A 14,454-nucleotide genomic window follows, 5' to 3' on the forward strand; every position below is an offset into this window, starting at 1 on the left:
ACTGTATTATACACTTAACATGAGATCTACCATCTTAAAATTTTAAGTATTCTTACCACAGTAAAATAAAAATTAAAAAAATATTTTTAGTCAAAAAATCTAGAAAGATTTATTCCCTTTGGACAAAAAAAAAAAAAAAAAAAGCATCCTTCAAAATCTAATCATCCCAGTGGTGGGAAAAATACGTGGCTGTTGTTCTTCTTTAAATGTGCACCCAAAGAATTAACAAGCCCAAACAGAAAATATTAAATTGATTTTTCTATCTCCTGTAGCTTCAATAGTGGAACAGAAATGGTGGTGCCATATGCAACCATGTCTTGAGGGAGAAGAATGTAAAGTTCTTCCAGATCGGAAAGGATGGAGCTGTTCCTCCGGGAATAAAGTGAAAACAACTAGGGTAAGTGGACAGCCAGCCTGTGAAAGCAAAAAGTCTCTCAATTAATAGAGCACGGAGCACGTGCAGTGACATCTTTAAGTGGTGGTTGTAGGATGAGAGGTAATAGTTTTCCATAGTACATTTTTCTCCCATTTTCTCCCTGCTTCATTTTTTCATAACACATTTTTATTTCATCCAGAATAACATCTTCTGTAGATCGCCATCAACTGTCATATTACCTAATAATTAAATACTCTTTGTTCCTTCATGAGATACTGACAAAAACGTGAACGCCCCCGCCCCAAGGATGCGTGTTAAATGCTGGGAAGGTGACCCCAATCCCTCATTCTTCTGATGGATAGTGATCTGAATAAATTCTGAAAAAAAGAGAATTTATATATGACTCAACAAACATTTCCCAGTTAATATTCTTTCATTTTTATGAGAGTAATTATTTTGACCTCCCTGATTTCTGGATCAATAAATAGTTTTCTAATGGTTAAGTTTGTAATCATTGTAATGAGTTATCAAGAGGCGTTTTCAAATCTCAGGGTCAATATAAAAGGAATGCTCTTCAGACAGTGAGGTATTTCAGCTTGCAATGACTGATTTCTGGGGGGTAGGAGAGAAGGGAAAAATAGCTTTATTCTTTCATTTTCTAATTACCTCCATGGATATTCTGGACTGGCAGAATTTAAATTCTTTGTGGAATCAGCAAATGAAAGTTTTGTCTTATTTTGCTTTTTGCCCTAAGGGGAAAGCTGACTACTGTTTAGAACTGGATAACTGGGGGCTAGAACAGATAATGTTTTATAAAAAGGGGATATTTTATTTAATAAAATGTAACATAACACTAGAGACTGTAATTTACGGTATTTATTAACAATAGCAGTTTTTTTTTTTAAACCTTGTGTGGACATATTCAAGAGGATTATTTTAAAATCCCATCAGATATATAATGTTGAGTAATATCTTTAGTGCATTGACTATTCAGACATACAGAGAAGTAACCAAGTTTCTAATAAATAATAACTTTATATTTTGTCAAATGATTTCATGACTCTAGACTCATCAGTTAAAGGCTGACACTCTTCCAGAATCTGTGGAGTGCATGACCAGTTAATTAGAATAATTGTATTATTCAGTTAGCACATGATATAATCCATATTGATTTGTTAAAACCATTCTGGCAATGTAAAATTTCCTTATAAGCTATTTATAGCATGAAAATTTTTTTCCTAACACTATTGATCCTTAGTCTAAAATAACACCCATGTAAATGCCTGGAGATTTAAGATTCTGAAACAATTTTTTTTTTTAAATAGTGAGTTCTCTACATCTAAATTCTATGTTTCTACTACATCAGTGGGTATGAGGAAGCAAACACTTATTAGATACTTAAAACATATGCCATATACTGAACAATGTACTTCATGTGAATTAGCTCATTTAATCTTCTTAATAGCCCAGTGAAACAAGTAATATTATTATCTCCTTTTACAGCTGAGTAAACCAAAGCTTTAAAATGTTAAGTGACTTCCTAAGGTCATATAGCTAATTAATGGGAAGTTACGGATCAAACTGTATATTTTCATTCCAGAACCTAATCTCTTAACCTGTAGTTTATACTAGATTATTTAACTTATTCTTAAGTAATAGTGATGAAAGTTTCCTATAATTCTGTTCATATAAAGTAGACCTTTAAAAATATTTTTAGCTTTTTGGATCATTGAAATGAAAAGGTCAGAAGCATGTGATCTAAATTCTCATAATAAATTATTTTAGAAGTGTTGCTTCACTCCCTGTTGGGCCATATTCTCAATAGTTCAAACGTAAAATTGAGTCTCTGCTTCACAAATTCTTCATAATGTAATTAAACAAGATAGATGAAAGACTGAGAACTTGTGAGTAGGGAAGACCACATCTAGATCCTCTAGTTTGTTTTATTTATAAATTCATATAACTTATAGTGGATTGCCCTTTCTATTTTTCCTTCATCTCCTTTGCCCTGGAGAACAGCTGTTAATGGAAGACCTCATTGAAGATACTGTAGAGAGGATTCATGCAATAGTGGGTGTTTGTATTAAATTATCTTAAAAATTCCTTCCAACCCTGGGAGTCTATGATTCTCATTTAAAAAGGAAAAATCATTATATATAAGAGAAGATAAGAGGGCTTGAGAGAAGGAGCTTCTTCAGTACAATCAAAGTAAATTATTGTTACTTTTTCCTTCACAAGTAAAAAGATTGCTGGTGAAAATGAAGCTACTTGGACATTTTCAACTAAAGGAACGTCATGGCATTTCAAATGCCTGGGCAAAATGATGCTCAATTACGAATATTAGTTTGGCTCACAAAACAATTAGGTGAATTTCCCTGAGGCCCCAAAGAAGCAAAGTTGTCAAGGTCATCATGTTATTAGTGTTCTGCCATCTCCTTTGAAATAGTCCAAAAAGTATTGGAGATGAGATAAATTCTTGAAATAGTTCTGGCACGACATTACTTTGCCCACAGTGGAAGTGTTGGGTAGAGGTAGGTTCTGCCCTACATAAACAGCAGCAATATTATTGAAAAGAAATCTGATCATTATTTTAATCACTGGTGTTATTATCCACTTGCTGGTCTTGAATAAGGTAGCCATGGCTGTGGTGAGCCAAGAAGCCACTGAAGCCCTGGTTTGGCAGGTCCTAGCCACAAATGGGAAAGTCTAGAAGTTAAGCAGGAATAGGCTATAAAAGTAACTGAAGAGCTGCTCTCAGCAAAAAGTCATTTGGGTTCCTTACGCAAGATATGTTGGTCTTATGGGATTATCACTGTAAGCAAAATGGCTCGAGAAATGATTAAAATTTGCAGTAATGTACATCCTCCTTCATAACTGCCCGTGTCCAATCTGGAGTGCTCTGGTAAATTTAATGTTAGAAAAAAAGCAGTCAGCCAAAAACATCAATGAGGCTTGCTTGGCCTCACCAGAGATGCATGGTACTTTCCAGAATTGACTACAGATCAGGGGCTGGGTGAATTTCTCATTTAAGACTAATTTGGAACTTACATTGTACTTCCCATAAATGCTAATTATATCCTCCTTCTGTCTTTGTACTAAATTCAGGAAGCTTATTGTCATAACCCATTTTCTAATTGTCCTAACAAGGGGAAAAGGCAAAGAATAGACAGCCTTTGTTAGAACAGCAATATTTGCATACATGCTCTTCAAAACCCCAAACATTTAGTCTGCAGAGAAAGGAGGGTGCAACATTGTTTCCCCAGCCCTACTTCTCACCTTAAAGCTGGAAACTAATGACTGCGTATGATATCTGTAACCATCTACTGTATTACTTTAAAGAACTCCTAAGTTAAAAGGAAAAAAAGGAAAAGCCATGAAAGCCTTTTGATTTCAAACTCACTTTCAAAGATAAATAATAAAGAACTTTTCAAAGAGTCATTAATAAAAGAATAGTCTTTCCAGTGTGAAAAAGCACATAATTATATGCTGATTATATAATAGAAAAGTAGAAGGGGGGAAAGGTGCTGTAGAGCTTGTAAGAATTGAGGAAAAAAAACTTTGATAACATTGTTAGAATCCTCAGAAAAAACAGACTGTGATTCATTTCTTTTAATGTTTTGATACTCTTTCTCTGTGGACTATCTCCTAAAAGAAGTCACATTCTGATTTTAGGATTTACAGCCCTTGGCCATTGGTATGGACTCCACGTTCCTATGGTCATGCAGCTCAGATGTCTGGTTCTTACCTAAGGAAAAATGAACTTAACTTGATATAAGATTTTTATATTTTCATTAGAAATATTATCTTTATGAATCATGAATCCTCATATGCTTAAGAAGACATTTTCTGAGTAATTTTTAACTAATTGGAATTCTTTCATCTTTACTCATTTACTTAAAGTGCCTTAAGCAGATAAGAATTCTATAGTTTTTTAATGTCCCTTCAAACATAAATGGATTTTAAGGGCATAAAATATGACTTTATTTTGTTGTATAATGCAATGAAAATCAACAAATGTTAAAAAATTTCCTGTGCATAAATATTCTATAATAAGAATGCTCATATTATAATCAAAGCAACAAAATCAAATATGAAAGCATTCACTTAGCTCTTAAAGTGTGCTGGGCACTCTGCTAAGTGCATCGCAGGTATTATTTAATTTCCCCAACCACAGTAGTTACTAACTAGAGCACAAAGATATACATAGCATGATGCCTGCCCACCAGGAGTATGCCCTTGAGTGGGGGAATGAATAGTAGACAACTGCATTATTCTTTTGTTATCCATATGCAGCCCACTAACAATAAACATTGGAATCACTGGTAAATATAAATCGAGTAACATTATTATAATAATGGGGATAACATAAGTCTCTAGTTCAGCTTCCTCATCTGCAAAAAAAATGAGGATGTTGAGCTATATTCAATTTCAAGTTCCTCTAAACAATATTTATTCTTTGATTCCTTGTGCCAAGGACATTTCTAACTTCCTTTCCAACTAAATTTATATGACACTAATAACTAGCTAATCTCAGAACAGAGGTAAGTGTTAGGTTTTTCATCCTCTCCCTCTAAGGGAGAAACGAAATAGCATCTTAGGGTGCTTTGTTGATTGAAGCCTCAAGTCATCCCCTTCCAGATGCTGCCTGATTTTACACCAAGACTCGGTGACTCTGAGTTGGTGGGTCTGAATGATGTCCAGGGGTGCTACTCCAGGTCCAAGGCAAAGGAAGAACACAAGAGGAGAAAAGTTCATTTTCTCACCTTAAGGGGTGCAATTTGTGAATTATTCAATCACAAACTCTCTTCTTGTCTTGTAAATTTAACATAGACTTAGGGTAGTGTGGTCCTTTTTTGATCAGCCCTTTCTAACAGACACATTCTCCATTCTTTTGTTTTCATCTCACCTCTGACCCTGAATTGCACCCTGGTCCACAGGACAGAGCATGACAACTTTTAGGGCTGTGGTTTTCAAATTATCTTGATGGTACCTAAGTAAGAAATACATCTTACGTTGTGATCCAACATATACACAACACTCCCACACACATACACATACACTCATATACCCCACACTAAAATTAAAGTTCTGATTTTTTGGTTTTATTTCCTTCCTTCATTTCTCCCTCTCTTCCTCCCTTCCTCAACCCCATAAATTGATTTTATAACCCATCAATATGTTACAACATGCAGTTTGAAAACCACGGCTTTAGAAGCGGTATTTGACTGCTTCTCGTGTTGGCTCCAGGGAAGTGGTAGCCACTGCTAACTGGCAAAGATGCAAACTACTGAATAGACAGTTTTCAAATCAATTCATCTTTTACATTTTAAATATTTTTAGTCAATATTTTGGGGTAAAAATTTGATAAGATCTTGTAAAATATAGATTTCATGGGAAAAAATGTGTATACTGGATACATTCTTCCATTCAACGAGTGTTTACTGTCTTTTATTGTTGGGTGCTATTCTGGGTTCTGGAGCACAGCACAGGGGAAAAAAAGAGAGGATCCCTGCCCTCATAAGGCCTAGATTCTAATAGGGTGTATTGGTTTTCTATCGCTGCCTTAGCAAATTTAGTGACGTGATACAACATCCATTATTTGTAGGTCAGGCTTCCAGGCACAGCGTAGCTCGGCTATTTGTCTGCTCTGGGTTTCACAAGGCTGAAATCAATGGGTATGCTTCATCTTTTCACAACAGGGCTGTGGTTCTTTTCTGGAGGCTTTAAGGGAGAATCTGCTTCCAAGCCCATTCAGGTTATTGACAGAATTCGGTTCCTTCTAAATGTAGGAATGAGGTTTCTACCCCTCCAGTAGCTGTCATCTGAGAGCCTCTCTCACCTCCATCAGAATATCTGCTTTCTCCATCACATTGCCTCCTTCATCTTCAAACCAGTCAGGGCACACTGAGTCTTTCTCACACATCGAATCTCTCTGACGTCCCCCTTCCGCCATTTCTCCTCCGCTTTACTCTTCTGCTTTTAAAAGCTCAAAGGATTACATTTGTCCCACCCAGATAGTCCACGATGATTACCCTATTTTAAGGTTAGCTGATTAGCAACTTTAATGACATTGTCCCTTCACAGCTGTGCTAAGATTAGTGTTTATTTGAATACCTAGGGGACAGGAATCTTGAGGGTATATCTTTAGAATTCTACCTATCAGACAGGGGGAGACAAAAATTAAAATATATGAGTAAAGTATATGTTAGATGGTGGTAGGTGCCATGGGAAAAAGTAAAGCAGGGAGGGGAAATGGAGAGTGCTGAGCCAAGGGTGTTTGCATACTGAAGTCTCCAAGGAGATGAGGGGATAAGCCACGTGACTATCTAGAGGACACGCTTTCCAGGTAGGGGGAGAAACAAGCATAGTACCCGCCATGGAAGCTACCCTGGGAATACCATATTCAAGAGACAGCAGTGATGCTAGTGTGGCTGGGGGGAGTGAGCAAGGTAAGTGATCATATTTTGGATTAGAAAGGTATTATGAGGCATCTCACTATAGACCTAAATTTTTGTCCTGAGCAAACAGAATGAGGAAGTTGACATGAGGTGAGTGGGAGAAAACTGTGGGGAGAACAGATTTTATGTTATACATTAATATTCATTAAATCTAGGTTATTTAACTTAATAGAAATTTAAATATGGTATAACATCTTGAAGTTGATATTTATTAAGATAGGTGAAAATTTTTTACTATAGTAAGAAAAATGTAGACATTGAAATTCATATCAGAAAAGATTTAAAATCTCAAATGATATGGACATTTGAAAAAGGCACTTAAGGAACTATATAATTACTATAATGACATTAAGTTTTTTTTGTTTTTTTTTAACATCTTTATTGGGGTATAATTGCTTTACAATGGTGTGTTAGTTTCTGCCCCATAACAAATTGAATCAGTTATACATATACATATGTTCCCATATCTCTTCCCTCTTGTGCCTCCCTCCCTCCCACCCTCCCTATCCCACCCCTCCAGGCAGTCACAAAGCACCGAGCCGATATCCCTGTGCCATGCGGCTGCTTCCCACTAGCTATCTACCTTACGTTTGTTAGTGTGTATATGTCCATGACTCTCTCTCGCCCTGTCACAGCTCACCCCTCCCCCTCCCCATATCCTCAAGTCCGTTCTACAGTAGGTCTGTGTCTTTATTTCTGTCTTACCCCTAGGTTCTACATGACATTTTTTTTTCTTCTTAAATTCCATATATATGTGTTAGCATACGGTATTTGTCTTTTTCTTTCTGACTTACTTCACTCTGTATGACAGACACTAGGTCTATCCACCTCATTACAAATAGCTCAATTTCATTTCTTTTTATGGCTGAGTAATATTCCATTGTATATATGTCCCACATCTTCTTTATCCATTCATCCGATGATGGGCACTTAGGTTGTTTCCATCTCCGGGCTATTGTAAATAGAGCTGAGATGAACATTTTGGTACATGACTCTTTTTGAATTTTGGTTTTCTCAGGGTATATGCCCAGTAGTGGGATTGCTGGGTCATATGGTAGTTCTATTTGTAGTTTTTGAAGGAACCTCCATACTGTTCTCCATAGAGGCTGAACCAATTCACATTCCCACCAGCAGTGCAAGAGTGTTCCCTTTTCTCCACACCCTCTCCAGCATTTATTGTTTCTAGATTTTTTGATGATGGCCATTCTGACTGGTGTGAGATGATATCTCATTGTAGTTTTGATTTGCACTTCTCTAATGGTTAATGATGTTGAGCATTCTTTCATGTGTTTGTTGGCAGTCTGTATATCTTCTTTGGAGAAATGTCTATTTAGGTCTTCTGCCCATTTTTGGATTGGGTTGTTTGTTTTTTTGTTATTGAGCTGCATGAGCTGCTTGTAAATTTTGGAGATTAATCCTTTGTCAGTTGTTTCATTTGCAAATATTTTCTCCCATTCTGAGGGTTGTCTTTTGGTCTTGTTTATGGTTTCCTTTGCTGTGCAAAAGCTTTGAAGTTTCATTAGGTCCCATTTGTTTATTTTTGTTTTTATTTCCATTACTCTAGGAGGTGGGTCAGAAAGGATCTTGCTGTGATTTATGTCATAGAGTGTTCTGCTTATGTTTTCCTCTAAGAGTTTGATAGTTTCTGGCCTTACATTTAGGTCTTTAATGCATTTTGAGCTTATTTTTGTGTATGGTGTTAGGGAGTGATCTAATCTCATACTTTTACATGTATCTGTCCAGTTTTCCCAGCACCACTTATTGAAGAGGCTGTCCTTTCTCCACTGTACATTCCTGCCACCTTTATCAAAGATAAGGTGTCCATATGTGTGTGGGTTTATCTCTGGGCTTTCTATCCTGTTCCATTGATCTATCTTCCTGTTTTTGTGCCAGTACCATACTGTCTTGATTACTGTAGCTTTGTAGTATAGTCTGAAGTCAGGAAGCCTGATTCCTCCAGCTCCTTTTTTCGTTCTCAAGATTGCTTTGGCTATGTGGGGTCTTTTGTGTTTCCATACAAATTGTGAAATTTTTTGTTCTAGTTCTGTGAAAAATGCCAGTGGTAGTTTGATAGGGATTGCATTGAATCTATAGATTGCTTTGGGTAGTAGAGTCATTTTCACAATGTTGATTCTTCTAATCCAAGAACATGGTATATCTCTCCATCTATTTGTATCATCTTTAATTTCTTTCATCAGTGTCTTATAATTTTCTGCATACAGGTCTTTTGTCTCCTTAGGTAGGTTTATTCCTAGATATTTTATTCTTTTTGTTGCAATGGTAAATGGGAGTGTTTTCTTGATTTCACTTTCAGATTTTTCATCATTAGTATATAGGAATGCCAGAGATTTCTGTGCATTAATTTTGTATCCTGCTACTTTACCGAATTCATTGATTAGCTCTAGTAGTTTTCTGGTAGCATCTTTAGGATCTCTATGTATAGTATCATGTCATCTGCAAACAGTGACAGCTTTACTTCTTCTTTTCCGATTTGGATTCCTTTTCTTCTCTGATTGCTGTGGCTAAAACTTCCAAAACTATGTTGAATAAGAGTGGTGAGAGTGGACAACCTTGTCTTGTTCCTGATCTTAGTGGAAATGCTTTCAGTTTTACACCATTGAGGATGATGTTGGCTGTGGGCTTGTCATATATGGCCTTTATTATGTTGAGGAAAGTTCCCTCTATGCCTACTTTCTGCAGGGTTTTTATCATAAATGGGTGTTGAATTTTGTCAAAAGCTTTCTCTGCATCTATTGAGATGATCATATGGTTTTTCTCCTTCAATTTGTTAATATGGTTTATCACATTGATAGATTTGCGTATACTGAAGAATCCTTGCATTCCTGGAATAAACCCCACTTGATCATGGTGTATGATCCTTTTAATGTGCTGTTGGATTCTGTTTGTTAGTATTTTGTTGAGAATTTTTGCATCTATGTTCATCAGTGATATTGGCCTGTAGTTTTCTTTCTTTGTGACATCCTTTTCTGGTTTTGGTATCAAGGTGATGGTGGCCTCATAGAAGGAATTTGGAAGTGTTCCTCCCTCTGTTATATTTTGGAAGAGTTTGAGAAGGATAGGTGTTAGCTCTTCTCTAAATGTTTGATAGAATTCGCCTGTGAAGCCATCTGGTCCTGGGCTTTTGTTTGTTGGAAGATTTTTAATCAGAGTTTCAATTTCAGTGCTTGTGATTGGTCTGTTCATATTTTCTGTTTCTTCCTGATTCAGTCTTGGCAGGTTTTGCATTTTGAAGAATTTGTCCATTTCTTCCAGATTGTCCATTTTATTGGCATAGAGTTGCTTGTAGTAATCTCTCATGATCTTTTTTATTTCTGCAGTGTCAGTTGTTACTTCTCCTTTTTCATTTCTAATTCTATTGATTTGAGTTTTCTCCCTTATTTTCTTGATGAGTCTGGCTAATGGTTTATCTATTTTGTTTATCTTCTCAAAGAACCAGCTTTTAGTTTTATTGATCTTTGCTATTGTTTCCTTCATTTCTTTTTCATTTATTTCTGATCTGATTTTTATGATTTCTTTCCTTCTGCTAGCTTTGGGGTTTTTTTGTTCTTCTTTCTCTAATTGCTTGAGGTGCAAGGTTAGGTTGTTTATTTGAGATGTTTCCTGCTTCTTAAGGTGGGCTTGTATTGCTATAAACTTCCCCCTTAGAACTGCTTTTGCTGCATCCCATAGGTTTTGGGTCATTGTGTCTCCACTGTCATTTGTTTCTAGGTATTTTTTGATTTCCTCTTTGATTTCTTCAATGATAACTTCATTATTATGTAGTGTATTGTTTATCCTCCATGTGTTTTTATTTTTTACAGATCTTTTCCTGTAATTGATATCTAGGCTCATGGCATTGTGGTCGGAAAAGATACTTGATATAATTTCAATTTTCTTAAATTTCCCAAGGCTTGATTTGTGACCCAAGATATGATGTATCCTGGAGAATGTTCCATGAGCACTTGAGAAAAATGTGTATTCTGTTGTTTTTGGATGGAGTGTCCTATAAATATCAATTAAGTCCATCTTGTTTAATGTATCATTTAAAGTTTTCATTTCCTTATTTATTTTCACTTTGGATGATCTGTCCATTGGTGAAAGTGGGGTGTTAAAGTCCCCTACTACGAATGTGTTACTGTCGATTTACCCTTTTATGGCTGTTAGTATTTGCCTTATGTATTGAGGTGCTCCTATGTTGGGTGCATAAATATTTACAATTGTTATATCTTCTTCTTGGATCGATCCCTTGATCATTATGTAGTGTCCTTCTTCATCTCTTCTAATAGTCTTTATTTTAAAGTCTATTTTGTCTGAAATGAGAACTGCTACTCCAGCTTTCTTTTGGTTTCCATTTGCATGGAATATCTTTTTCCATCCCCTCACTTTCAGTCTGTATGTGTCTCTAGGTCTGAAGTAGGTCTCTTGTAGACAGCATATATAATGGTCCTGTTTTTGTATCCATTCAGCCAATCTGTGTCTTTTGGTGGGAGCATTTAGTCCATTTACATTTATGGTAATTATCGATATGTATGTTCCTATTCCCATTTTCTAAATTGTTTTGGGTTCATTATTATAGGTCTTTTCCTTCTCTTGTGTTTCTTGTCTAGAGAAGTTCCTTTAGCATTTGTTGTAAAGCTGGTTTGGTGGTGCTGAACTCTCTCAGCTTTTGCTTTTCTGTAAAGGTTTTAATTTCTCCATCGAATCTGAATGAGATCCTTGCTCGGTAGAGTAATCTTGGTTGCAGGTTTTTCTCCTTCATCACTTTCAGTATGTCCTGCCACTCCCTTCTGGCTTGCAGGGTTTCTGCTGAGAGATCAGCTGTTAACCTTATGGGGATTCCCTTGTGTGTTATTTACTGTTTTTCCCTTGCTGCTTTTAATATGCTTTGTTTGTATTTAATTTTTGACAGTTTGATTAATATGTGTCTTGGTGTGTTTCTCCTTGGATTTATCCTGTATGGGACTCTCTGTGCTTCCTGGACTTGATTAACTATTTCCTTTCCCATATTAGGGAGGTTTTCAACTATCATCTCTTCAAATATTTTCTCAGTCCCTTTCTTTTTCTCTTCTTCTTCTGGAACCCCTATAATTCGAATGTTGGTGCATTTAATGTTGTCCCAGAGGTCTCTGAGACTGTCCTCAGTTCTTTTCACTTTTTTCTCTATTCTGCTCTGCAGTAGTTATTTCCACTATTTTACCTTCCAGGTCACTTATCCGTTCTTCTGCCTCAGTTATTCTGCTATTGATCCCATCTAGAGTACTTTTAATTTCATTTATTGTGTTGTTCATGGTTGTTTGTTTCATTTTTATTTCTTCTAGGTCCTTGTTAACTGTTTCTTGTATTTTGTCCATTCTATTTCCAAGATTTTGGATCATCCTTACTATCATTATTCTGAATTCTTTTTCAGGTAGACTGCCTATTTCCTCTTCATTTGTTAGGTCTGGTGCATTTTTATCTTGCTCCTTTATCTGCTGTGTGTTTTTCTGTCTTCTCATTTTGCTTATCTTACTGTGTTTGGGATCTCCTTTTTGCAGGCTGCAGGTTCGTAGTTCCCGCTGTTTTTGATGTCTGTCTCCAGTGGCTAAGGTTGGTTCAGTGGGTTGTGTAGGCTTCCTGGTGGAGGGGACTAGTGCCTGTGTTGTGGTGGATGAGGCTGGATCTTGTCTCTCTAGTGGACAGGTTCACGTCTGGAGGTGTGTTTTGGGGTGTCTGTGGCCTTATTATGATTTTAGGCAGCCTGTCTGCTAATGGGTGGGCTTGTGTTCCTGTTTTGCTAGTTGTTTGGCATAGGTTGTCCCTCACTGTAGCTTGCTGGTCGTTGAGTGAAGCTGGGTGCTGGTGTTAAGATGGAGGTCTCTGGGAGATTTTCGCTGTTTGATATTATGTGGAGCTGGGAGGTCTCTTGTTGACCAGTGTCCTGAAGTTGGCTCTCCTACCTCAGAGGCAGAGCCCTGACTCCTGGCTGGAGCACCAAGAGCCTTTCATCCACAGGGCTCAGAATAAAAAGGAGAAAAAGTAGACAGAATTAGTAGAAGTATGAAGAAAGAAAGAAGGAAAGGAGGGAAGGAAGGAAGGAAGGAAGAAAGAAGCAAAGAAGGAAAGAAGGCAAGAAGGAAAGAAAGGAGGGAGGGAGGGAGGAAGGAAGGAAGGAGGGAAAGAAGGAAAAAAGACAGAAAGAAAGAAGATACAGTAAAATAAAATAAAGTTATTGAATTAAAAAATACTTATTTAGAAAAAAAAGGGACGGATAGAACCTTAGGACAAATGTTGGAAGCAAAGCTATACAGACAAAATCTTACACAGAAGCATACACATACACCCTCACAAAAAGAGGTAAAGGGGAAAAAATCATAAATCTTGCTCTCAGAGACCACCTCCTCAATTTGGGATGATTAATTGTCTAAAGGAGGGAAAGAAAGAAAGAAAGAAAGAAAGAAAGAAAGAAAGAAAGAAAGAAAGAAAGAAAGAAAGAAAGAAAGAAAGAAAGAAAGAAAGAGAAAGAAAGAAAGGGAGGGAGGGAGGGAGGGAGGGAGGAAGGAAGAAAGAAAGAAGGAAAGAAAAGTATAATAAAGTTATTAAAATTAAAATTAATCATTAAGAAAAAAAATTTTTTTAAAAACCATGGACAGATAGAACCCTAGGACAAATGGTGGAAGCAAAACTATACAGACAAGATCTCACACAGAAGCATACACATACACATTCACAAAAAGAGGAAAAGGGAAAAAATCATAGATCTTGCTCTCGAAGCCCACTTCCTCAATTTGGGATGACTCGTTGTCTATTCATGTATTCCACAGATGCAGGGCACATCAAGTTGATTGTGGAGCTTTAATTCGCTGCTTCTAAGGCTGCTGGGAGAGATTTCCCTTTCTCTTCTTTGTTCTCACAGCTAATCAGGACTTAGCTTTGGATTTGGCCCTGCCTCTGCGTGTAGGTCGCTGGAGGGCGTCTGTTTTTTGCTCAGACAGGACGGGGTTAAAGGATCCGCTGATCCGGGGGCTGTGGCGCAATCAGGTCGGGGGGGGAGGGAGGGGCTCGGGGGGGGAGGGAGGGGCTTTGCGTGCAGGGCGGGCCTGCGGTGGCAGAGGCCGGCGTGACGTTGCAGCAGCGTGAGGCGCGCCGTGCGTTCTCCCGGAGGAGTTGACCCTGGATCCCGTGACCCTGGCAGTGGCGGGCTGCACAGGCTCCCCGGAAGGGGGGTGTGGATAGTGACCTGTGCTCGCACACAGGCTTCTTGGGGGCGGCAGCAGCAGCCTTAGCGTCTCCTGCCCGTCTCTGGGGTCCGCGCTTTTAGCCGCGGCTCGCGCCCGTCTCTGGAGCTCCTTTAAGCAGCGCTTTTAATCTCCTCTCCTCGCGCACCTGGAAACAGAGGTAAGAAAAAGTCTCTTGCCTCTTCGGCAGGTCCAGACTTTTCCCCGGACTCCCTCCCGGCTAGCCGTGGCGCACTAACCCCTTGCAGGCTGTGTTCATGCCGCCAACCCCAGTCCTCTCCCGGAGCTCCGACCGAAGCCCGAGCCTCAACTCCCAGCCCCGCCCGCCCCGGCGGGTGAGCAGACAAGCCGCTCGGACTGGTGAGTGCTGGTCGGCCCTGATCCTCTGTGCGGGAATCTCCCCGTT

The 14,454-nt window shown here is 38.1% G+C and overlaps 1 protein-coding gene across 4 annotated transcripts in view; it reads left to right on the forward strand.

Annotated features, from left to right (window-relative positions):
- Positions 1–14,454, forward strand: part of TAFA2 (TAFA chemokine like family member 2) — a 551,710-nt gene that overhangs the window by 491,198 nt on the left and 46,058 nt on the right. For 3 of the 4 annotated variants that reach the window (XR_009565590.1, XR_009565589.1, XR_009565591.1), the window contains 2 exons: positions 273–397; positions 14,239–14,408. Coding sequence is in view for 1 of the 4 variants with exons in the window: in XM_030866430.2 (XP_030722290.1) it covers positions 273–397 (125 nt within the window). In the remaining 3 variants the exon portion in view is untranslated. The remainder of the gene's footprint in view (positions 1–272; positions 398–14,238; positions 14,409–14,454) is intronic. The other variant, XM_030866430.2, reaches the window with a different exon arrangement.

Source organism: Globicephala melas, chromosome 10 (genome assembly GCF_963455315.2).
Source record: "Globicephala melas chromosome 10, mGloMel1.2, whole genome shotgun sequence".
Taxonomy (NCBI): domain Eukaryota; kingdom Metazoa; phylum Chordata; class Mammalia; order Artiodactyla; family Delphinidae; genus Globicephala; species Globicephala melas.